This window comes from Nematolebias whitei, chromosome 18 (assembly GCF_014905685.2).
Source record: "Nematolebias whitei isolate Nwh7 chromosome 18, NemWhi1, whole genome shotgun sequence".
NCBI classification, from domain to species: Eukaryota; Metazoa; Chordata; class Actinopteri; order Cyprinodontiformes; family Rivulidae; genus Nematolebias; species Nematolebias whitei.
The window spans coordinates 3,015,982-3,027,008 of NC_056515.1; the positions used below are offsets into that span (position 1 = coordinate 3,015,982).

Sequence of the window (11,027 nt, forward strand, 5' to 3'; positions counted from 1 at the left end):
GCCTTCCTGAAAGCAGAGAAGAAACCCAAACAGGACTCCAGTCAGCCAACAGGTGAAAAGGAGGAACCCAGACCCAGACCAGTGGTCATTCCATATGTTGAGGGAGTATCAGAGAAACTGAGACGTTTATTTTCTAAACATAACGTCCCAGTGGCTTTTAAACCCCAACATACATTACGGCAAAGACTGGTTCATCCCAAAGATCCAGTCCCCCGGCACAAACAGAGTAATGTTGTGTATGCTGTTCAGTGTCAGGAGGGTGATCAGTCTTACATCGGGGAAACTAAACAGCCACTGGCCAAAAGGATGGCCCAGCACAGAAGATCAACATCATCAGGCCAGACTCTGCGGTCTACACTCATCTCCAGGCCAGCGGTCACTCTTTCAGGGATGAAGATGTTCACATCCTGGACAGAGAGGAACGATGGTTTGAGAGAGGAGTAAAGGAGGCCATCTTTGTGAAAAGAAACCGTCCATCATTAAACAGGGGTGGAGCCTCCGGGTTCAACTGTCCCCCTCTTACAATGCTGTGATTGCTAGTATCACTCAGCCCTCTGTGAACAGTAAACAGCCATCAGGTGCTAATGATCCATTGTTAGGCTGATGGTCCTTCTTGAGCATGTGATCAGCTGGTGTTGGTTGTCAGCAGCAACACTGGTTGATCCACTCTGAGAAGGTGCTATTTAAGAGACTGAGCTGAATACAGCACCTCACACTGAAGAAGTCTCTCGGATGAAAGACGAAATGTTTTTACATTTTTTTTGCTTTGTTTTGTTTTTTGTTTTTTTGAATGTCCAGAGGACCAGATTTAACTTTTTTGGATTTTTCTACCTGGATTATTGAGCATGCATCAAGTTAAGTTTGCATAATTTGCTTGTTGAAAATTCCAAAGTTCCACATTTCATCTCATTTTTTGGTTTGGATAATCGCATAGAATAAATTCATTTTATCTGTTAATTCCTGCTATCGAGCATTTTTAAAGATATTAATTTCCATAAACTCCGGTTATTAAACAAAGCATTTGTTTAAATGTAACCAATAATTTTCAACAGTTATTTTCTCATATAGTCAAATAAACGTCACAAAATTCTATGCTAAAGCTTGTGTGTTTTATTTATGACATCTGAATCCTTCATATAAAATAACTCATGGTGTAAAAAGGGTAATTTGAGGTAATTAAACAATAACATCAATAACATCTGAATTGAATTTCAGACCTTCAGATTTTTCTCTCAAAGCTGAAAGTGGTGCCCCTTCAAAATAAAATTCATAAAAAAGTTTTAATCATTAATGGCCCTTCCCACTACAAGAGTGTTGCTCCAAGCACTGACCCTGAGGAACTCCATGACTAACTTTGATGTATGAAGAAGATTTATTATTTACATTTACAAATTGAAGTCTATCAGATAGATATGATTTAAACCATTTTAGAGCTGTTCCTCTAATTCCAATATCATATTCAAGCCTCTGTAGTAAAATATTGTGATCAACTGTATCAAATGCAGCACTGAGGTCTAACAGGACCAGTATAGACACAAGTCCATTGTCTGAGGCCATGAGAATATCATTAGTGACTTTTACTAGTGCTGTTTCTGTGCTATGATGAGCTCTAAACCCTGACTGAAACTCTTCAAACAGATTATTTCTTTGTAGATGTTCACGCAACTGACCTGCAACTATTTTCTCTAGAATTTTTGAGATGAAAGTTAGAATTCAATTCAATTCAGTTTATTTATATAGCGCCAAATTACAACAAAGTTGTCTCAGGGCACTTTACAGCAACATTCACATAAAAGCCAATTAGTAAAGTTCTCTATCTAAGGAATCCAGAATCCATCCATCCATCCATTTTCTTCCGCTTATCCGGGGTCGGGTCGCGGGGGTAGCAGCCTAAGTAGGGAGGCCCAGACTTCCCTCTCCCCAGCCACTTGGGACAGCTCTTCCGGGGGAATCCCGAGGCGTTCCCAGGCCAGCCAAGAAACATAGTCCCTCCAGCGTGTCCTGGGTCTTCCTCTGGGCCTCCTTCCGGTGGGACGTGTCCGGAACACCTCACCAGGGAGGCGTCCAGAAGGCATCCTAAACAGATGCCCAAGCCACCTCAACTGGCTCCTCTTGACATGGAGAAGCAGCGGCTCTACTCCGAGTCCCTCCCGGATGATCGAGCTTCTCACCCTGTCTCTAAGGGAGAGCCCAGACACCCTGCGGAGAAAACTCATTTCGGCCGCTTGTATCCGAGATCTCATTCTTTCGGTCACAACCCAAAGCTCGTGACCATAGATGAGGGTGGGAACGTAGATCGATCGGTAAATTGAGAGCTTCGCCTTTTGACTCAGCTCTCTCTTCACCACGACAGACCTGTACAGCGCCCGCTTCACTTCAGATGCTGCACCTATCCGCCTATCGATCTCACGCTCCATTTTTCCCTCATTCGTGAACAAGACCCCAAGATACTTGAACTCCTTCACTTGGGGTAGGACCTCCTCCCTGACCCGGAGAGGGCACTCTACCCTTTTCCGGCTCAAGACCGTGGCCTCGGATTTGGAGGGACTGATCTTCATCCCGGCCGCATCGCATTCGGCTGCGAACCGCTCCAGTGAAAGCTGTAGGTCACGATCTGATGAAGCCAATAAGACCACATCATCTGCAAAAAGCAGAGATACAATCCTAAGGCCACCAAAACGGATCCCCTCAACACCTTGGCTGCGCCTAGAAATTCTGTCCATAAAAGTTATGAACAGAATCGGTGACAAAGGGCAACCTTGGCGGAGTCCAACTCTCACCGGGAACAAGCCCGACTTACTGCCGGCAATGCGGACCAGGCTCTGACACCGGTCATACAGGGACCTAACAGCCCGTATCAAAGGGCCCGGTACCCCATACTCCCAGAGTACCCTCCACAGGGTCCCCCGAGGGACGCGGTCTAACGCCTTCTCCAAGTCCACAAAGCACATGTAGACTGGTTGGGCAAACTCCCACGCACCCTCCAGGACCCTGCTGAGAGTGTAGAGCTGGTCCAGTGTTCCACGGCCAGGACGAAAACCGCACTGTTCCTCCTGAATCCGAGGTTCGACTATCTGACAGACCCTCCTCTCCAGAACCCCCGAATAGACCTTACCAGGGAGGCTTAAGAGCGTGATTCCCCTGTAGTTGGAACACACTCTACGGTCCCCCTTTTTGAATAGGGGGACCACCACCCCGGTCTGCCAATCCAGGGGAACTTCCCCCGATGTCCACGCAATATTGCAGAGTCGCGTAAGCCAACACAACCCTACAACATCCAGAGCCTTTAGGAACTCTGGGCGAATCTCATCCACCCCTGGGGCCTTGCCACCGAGGAGCTTTTTAACCACCTCGGTGACCTCAGCACCAGAGATTGGAGGGCCCGACCCAGAGTCCCCAGGCTCCGCTTCCTCAGTGGAAGACGTACTGGTGGGATTGAGGAGGTCTTCAAAGTATTCCGCCCACTGACCCACAACATCCCGAGTTGAGGTCAGCAGCACACCACTCCCACTATAAACAGTGTTGGTGGCGTACCGCTTTCCCCCCCTGAGAAGCCGGATGGTGGACCAGAATCATCTCGAAGCCGTGCGGAAGTCATTCTCCATGGCCACTCCGAACTCCTCCCATGCCCGAGTTTTTGCCTCAGCGACCACCCGAGCCGCATGTCGCTTGGACTGCCGGTACCCATCAGCTGCTTCCGGGGTCCCACAGGCCAAAAAGGCCCGATAGGACTCCTTCTTCAGCCTGACAGCATCCCTCACCGACGGTGTCCACCATCGGGTTCGAGGGTTGCCGCCGCGACAGGCACCGACAACCTTGCGGCCGCAGCTCTGGTAAGCCGCCTCGACAATAGAGGCACGAAACATGGTCCACTCAGACTCAATGTCCCCCACCTCCCTCGGAACATGTTCAAAGTTCTCCCGGAGGTGGGAGTTGAAACTCCGTCTCACAGGAGACTCTGCCAGATGTTCCCAGCAAACCCTCACAATACGTTTGGGTCTGCCAGGTCTGACCGGCATCCTCCCCCACCATCGGAGCCAACTTACCACCAGGTAGTGATCAGTTGATAGCTCCGCCCCTCTCTTCACCCGAGTGTCCAAGATATGTGGCCGCAGATCAGATGAGACGATGACAAAGTCGATCATCGAACTGCGGCCTAGGGTGTCCTGGTGCCAAGAGCACATATGGACACCCTTATGCTTGAACAAGGTGTTCGTTATTGACAATCCATGACGAGCACAGAAGTCCAACAACAGAACGCCACTCTGGTTCAGATCAGGGGGGCCGTTCCTCCCAACCACACCCCTCCAGGTCTCACTGTCATTGCCCACATGAGCATTGAAGTCCCCCAGCAGAACAAGGGAGTCCCCAGAAGGTGCACTTTCCAGTACCCCCTCCAAGGACTCCAGAAAGGGTGGATAATCCGAACTGCCGTTTGGTGCATAAGCACAAACGACAGCCAGAACCCGTCCCCCCACACGTAGGCGGAGGGAGGCCACCCTCTCATTCACCGAGGTGAACCCCAACACACAGGCACCAAGTTGGGGGGCAATAAGTACGCCCACGCCTGCTCGGCGCCTCTCACCAGGGGCAACTCCAGAGTGGAAGAGTGTCCAGCCCCTCTCAAGGAAACTGGTTCCAGAGCCAGAGCCATGCATAGAGGTGAGTCCGACTATTTCTAGCCGGAACCTCTCAGCCTCACACACCAGCTCAGGCTCCTTCCCCACCAGTGAGGTGACATTCCACGTCCCAATAGCCAGCTTCTGTAGCTGAGGATCAGACCGCCAGGGTCCCCGCCCTCGGCCACCACCCATCCCACATTGCACCCGACCCCTTTGGCCCCTCCCACAAGTGGTGAGCCCATGGGAAGGGGGACCCACGTCTCCTCTTCGGGCTGTGCCCGGCCGAGCTCCATGGGTAAAAGCCCGGCCACCAGGCGCTCGCCCGCGTGCCCCACCTCCAGGCCTGGCTCCAGAGTGGGGCCCCGGTGACCCACGTCCGGGCAAGGGAACATTAGGTCCATTTATTTTTCTCATCAAAGGGGTTTTTGGGCTGCACTTTGTCTGGTCCCTCACCTAGGACCTGTCTGCCATGGGTGACCCTACTAGGGGCATAAAGCCCCTGACAGCATAGCTCCTAGGATCATTGGGACACTCAAACCCCTCCACCACGGTAAGGTGGCAGCCCAGGGAGGGGAGGAATCCAGCAGACAAGTTGAATCTTGGCTTCGTTGCAGTCTCCCATCCTGAGCAAGCACAGTGGAGACAGTGGAAAGGAAAAACTCCCTTTTAACAGGAAGAAACCTCCAGCAAAACCAGACTCAGGACAAGCGGCCATCTGCTTTGACCGGCTGGTTAGGTTAGATATAGGTCTATAATTGGTTAGGATTTCTGAATCATGATCAGGCATCTTAAGTAAAGGTTTAATTACAGAAATCTTAAAGCTCTGTGGTACATAACAATTTATCAGAGACAAATTAAGCAGATCCAAGACTTGGTTATTAATTAGGGGGAATACCTCTTCAAACAGTCTGGTTGGGATGGGATCTAGCAGGCATGTGGATGGTTTGGATGAGGTTATTATTTTTGACAATTCAGAGCTGAACAGGACAAAAACTGACCAAATATAAATCAGGTTCTAGTGACATTTTTAAAATTGCCTCATCTGACACAGATGATAGTAGGAACCCCTTAGGTGGTTTCTCAATGAAACCGATAATGTCAACAATTTCTGACTCCTTTTCCAGAAAATAGAACTTTTGGTTTGATTCCACAAAACAGGAGATAAATCATGCAACAATGTTGTTTTGTGCATAACTCTAACCAGGGTTACATAACAAAATACATTTTAAACAGCTCCCACTAAATCAAATATATAACAATGTTAATCTTTATAAGATTTTGATGTCAACTTTTCATGAACTTATATTTCTGTAGATGCGTATTTTCAATGTTCATCTTTTCTATATACTGTAACTTGTTTTATTTCACAATTTACTGATCTGGATTTTAAAACACCAATTCCCATATCTGTCTGTATGCTTATAAAAGGTTTCAGTCTTTGTAGCTGAACCATTTCAGAGGAAGATTTTGACCTGGGGCGGCTGTGGCTAAGTGGTTAGAGCAGTCGTCCTCCAATGCGAGAGTTGGGGGTTCGAATCCACCAGCAGTCACATGCTGAAGTGTCCCTGGGCAAGACACTGAACCCCTCATAGCCTCTGATGTGTGTCCCATCAGTGTATGAATGTGATCTAAAGCTCTGGTTAGTCTCTTTAGAATGATTTGTTCAATTATCTTTGTAGAGATCTAGTATAGAGCTGTATGAATGGGTAAATGAGGGCACAGATTGTTGTAAAGAACTTTGAGTGTCTTGAAATAAGATAGAAAGGCACTATATAAGTACAGTCCATTCCATTTACCATTTACCTTTGACCTCACAGGACAGAAAAAGGTTCCAAAACTCAAGGTGTGAGCCACTCATACGGAAACAGAACAGACAACTTGATGAGGTACAGATGAATGTTTTTTTTTTTTCTCAGCAGGCAAGAGAGGAAGAGATTCAGGCATGAAAAAAGATCTTAGCAGATGAAAAATTAGGTTTTTAAAAAAGTGTCTTCAACTGAGCACATCTTTGTGTTTTGAGGGGAAAACGGTGAGAAAAGCGACGGTTTGGACCAGAACGAACCAGCATGTTTGATAGAAACATCAGCCTCCATCTTCCACCGCTCATCTGTGGTTGGATAACAGCAGCAGCAGGTCCAGCAGTCAAACCCAGACCTCATTCTTTCCAGAGACACTCCTCAGCTCCTCCTGGGGGACCCCGAGGTGTTCCCGGACCAGAGAGGATCTATAATCCCTGCAGAAAGTTCTGGGTCTACGCAGAGGGAAGTGCCCAGAAAACCTCCAAAAGGAGGAGTACTGATCAGATGAACCTCCTCAGTTTACTCCTTTTGATGCAGAGGAGCAGCAGTTCCCCCTGATGACAGAGCTCCTCACCCCATCTCTGAGACTGACCCCCCCCCCCCCCCTACACACACACACACACACACCTTACAAGGAAGCTTTTTTTTTGCCTCCAATTCCTACGTGTCCAGTTTCACTACTTTACTTTTTGTCTGTCTAAACAGATCTCACTTATAAATGAGTCTTCGAGGCTCAGTGTGATTTATCCAACTCTAAATAAAGGTGGAACGTGTCCGGAACACCTCACCACCGGGAGGAGGCCCAGAGGAAGACCCAGGACACGCTGGAGGGACTATGTTTCTCTGGCCTGGGAACGCCTCGGGATTCCCCCGGAAGAACTGGCCCAAGTGGCTGGGGAGAGGGAAGTCTGGGCCTCCCTACTTAGGCTGCTACCCCCCGCGACCCGACCGCAGATAAGCCTGATCCAAACCTCATGACCACAGGAGATGTTTGGAACATGGACAAACCAGTAAATCTTGAGCTTTGCCTTCAGATTAAACTCTTTATTCACTACAACTGACTGAAGCAACACCCTCATAACTGAGGACGAGCCCCTGATCCGTGGATCCACCTCCCGCTCCATCACTCAGGACCAAGACACCCAGATACTGAAACTCTTGAGAAGTGAGCTCAAAATTATCATGCGAGATGCTCATCAGTGAGTTCCTTCAGTAAAACACGGTGGAGTTTGTCATGGTTTGTTTTATCTGTGTATCTTTTCATTAAAAGAAGATGCTGACACCGACATAAATACAGTCTTTTATTGTCTCATCGCAGTAAATGTGAGTATTACAGTCACCGTTATATACAGACTGTTTCCAACAGACACCGAAGAGTTAAGAGCACTTTGACAGAACAGCTCCAGTCACAGCTAAACACTGGATATAAACAGTAAGCATGGGGGTTTACCACATCTTAAAAATGAGCTAAATCAAACAAAAATTAAGATATTTCAGTTTTTATGCAGTTTTCAAAATTTTCTCCACCAAAGATGGGCAGTAACTGTCTGTTAGCAAAATATCCCATGAACCACTGGACAAATTTCAATTAAACTCAGGAAGTTGCTGGAGTCAACACTGTTCAAGATGGCAGCCACAGCTGATCGACCTTGGGAACACAAAAATGTCTATAACTCTGCTAAATTTACAGATACTGAGTTGGTTTGGCGTGGTAGTAGCTGAGAGTCATCCCTGACATATCACATGAGGGGTGTGTTCAAAGCTTTGTTATTGAAGGCAGCGGGTGATATGCATTCTCTGCAGTTTTAAAACCAAAAACCAGATGATTTTTTTACATTGTGTGACAAAAAAAAACAAACGATTTAAAAGTTTTAAAGGGTGTCCGTGCTGCATTCAGGTACCATAGGAACAGCTACGTAACAAACTCGCCGACATTTAGAAGGCAATAAATAAAAGGTGCTTCATGTGACCAGGCAATGGGTCTCAAACTAATTACATTTTATTAGCTTTATAAACTAAAAACATTAATATTTAAAAATGAACAAGCTTTTAAAACATCTGAAAATCTAAATGTATGATGCTTTTCATCAGCTGCCTTTTTACTCGTGTGTTTATAAAGTTTCAGAACTTTCAAAGCATACAAATATTGATTTTATAAACGTTACTACCTTTCTTTGAAGGAGAAATAATGAGCTTTAGAAGCTAACAGCACGAGTGTGATGTTTATTAATGAAAACAAAGAAAATGTGTTGGATTAAAAACAACAGAGAGACAGAAACATCAGGACAGGGTTTTAATAATACATGAAGCCTTCAAAGCTTCATTTACAATGTTCGCTCACAGCAGCTTCAGGGTCATGCATGAATACAGGAGGAAGCGAGTCCGGTCAGGTCCGGTCAGGTCCGATCTAGTTCAGATAGAGCCGGATGCGCTGAGTAATGTAGCTGCGGCACAGCGGACATTTCTGCAGAGCATTGCTGCAAACCTGACAGCTGCAGACATGACCGCACGGCAGGAAGATGATCTGGGTCTGAAAACAAAAACAGAACCTGATCAGAACCTTCTACAGGAAGTCCAAACCCAAGTGGACTCGAGGCTTAAGTCAAGTCAGATTTTCCTGATGCATGCTCAATAAGCCAGGTAGAAAAATTTAAAAAAGTTAAATCTGGTCCTCTGGATATTCAAAAAACAAAACAAAGCAAAAAAAAAAAAAAAGTAGAAATGTTTCGTCTTTCATCTGAAAGACTTCTTCAGTCTGAGGTGCTGTATTCAGCTCAGTCTTATAAACAGCACCTTCTCAGAGTGAATCAACCAGTTTTGCTGCTGACAACCAAAACCAGCTGCAGTTGACCATGTGAACAGCTGGTTGTGCCACCGTGCTGCCCAGAAAGACACCCTTTAATGTAAATTTAAAAAATCATTTAATCTTGGAGTTGCGAGTTGTTTCATGGATCACAGATATAGTATGTTGGTTAAACCTGTTCAATTTTATACAAACAGATTAATAATAATAATATTTTGATAAGCACGAGGTAAACTCACCTCAGTTTCCATGCAGACCACACATTCGGAACTTCCTGGTCCGTCCACGGGCACAGGAGCCGATGGGGTGACAGGGGTCCTGGGGGACTGTGTCGGGCTTGGGGTTTGTATGATGGAGGTGCTGGGAAACGATGGAGGGGGAGACGAAGACGACGGCGCTTTGGGGACGTCTTCCTCCTGTTCGACAGCTTTACAAGCTCCAGCTGCAGGAGCAGAAAAGAGGCTTTTTAATCATAAATACTAAAATAATTAACCCCACCCACTGTTTGCTGCCATGGTAACCAGGTAATGTCGCTCCTCCCGTCAGTGGTCTTAATGTTTTAGCTCATTGTTTGAATAAAACCACACTTCCTGCGTTTGAACAAATCCTGGTTTGGTGTGTCAGGTGGCATACCTGCAGGGTGGCGTTCCTGAGCCCAGCTCAGAAGAGCCGTCTGGAGTCCTGTCTCATTAATGCCCACCTGGACAAACAGAAATAAATCAGCTGAATTTCTTCCTTTAACGTTTCATGATCCGTTTTCTACAGATAGATTCAAACCACATGAATATAAAAGATCTGCATTTCAGTGGTTTTCAAACTGTGGAGAACAACCCCTAGGAGAGCCACAGGGTCATTACTGAGGGACACTTTTATTTTACTACAATTGCCAGTGTATAAGCCAGTACTTTTTTCTCATGCTTTGGACCCTGCAGTATATGTATAGGAGCAGTTAATTTATGTATTTTTTTAAAAACACTATTTTGTTTTATTTTTATATTTTATTTTGACAGGCTGTTGAGCTTCTTGCTGCTAAATACCATTTTCTTTTGACACACCTGGGTGCTCATATAGCTGCCCAATACCCACCCTTATTGGGGGTGAGCTTTTGTGATAAAGACAGAGTTAATGCCATAAATACTCTTCACAGAAATCTCTTGCTCATGGTTCCAATTTTGCTACTAAATACCCATAATCCCCCATTTTGTTGCCATGTGACCAGAAGTTACCCTATTGACCAATGTGGTACTTACTGTACACCACTGAGTCACGAAAACACCCCCCCCAAGATAGACATAGATAGACATAGATAAGATTTCCTGTTTAAAATCTGCTGGCTCCTTAGATAAATAACACTATTAACTGATCTAAAAAGTTCAATCTGGTCCTCTGGACGTTCAAAAAAACAAAACTTTGTTTTGTTTTTTGAATGTCCAGAGGACCAGATTGAACTTTTTTAGATTTTTATACCTGGATTATTGAGCATGCATCAGGACTATATACTATATACTGACTTTTTATGTATGTGAATGTTTTCTCTGCAGTGCCCTGAGACAACTTCTGTTGTGACTTTGCACTAGATCTGTATAAATAAACTCAATTGAATTAAAATACCGGTAAAGTAAAATACCTGCAGAGCAGAAGTGATGCAGAAGTCGTCAAAATATTTTTTTCCAATATTTTAAAAACAGCAGTTCTTATCAAAACATGCTTAACAATAAAAATCAATGGCAGTAACTGTTGGATTTAATGTTTTATCTTTTATTATTTCTGAAATTTCATGTTATATCATGTGTGTGTGTGTGT

At 45.6% G+C, this 11,027-nt stretch overlaps 1 protein-coding gene across 1 annotated transcript in view; it reads right to left on the reverse strand.

Moving 5' to 3' along the window:
* Positions 1-8,706: 8,706 nt before the first annotated feature.
* lrsam1 (leucine rich repeat and sterile alpha motif containing 1) overlaps positions 8,707-11,027 on the reverse strand; it is a 145,545-nt gene continuing 143,224 nt past the window's right edge. Inside the window, exons 30-32 of the mRNA XM_037692504.1 lie at positions 9,858-9,924; positions 9,464-9,666; positions 8,707-8,951 (exon numbers count right to left, since the gene is read on the reverse strand). Coding sequence (XP_037548432.1) covers positions 8,829-8,951; positions 9,464-9,666; positions 9,858-9,924 — 393 coding nt within the window. The 3' untranslated portion in view covers positions 8,707-8,828. The remainder of the gene's footprint in view (positions 8,952-9,463; positions 9,667-9,857; positions 9,925-11,027) is intronic.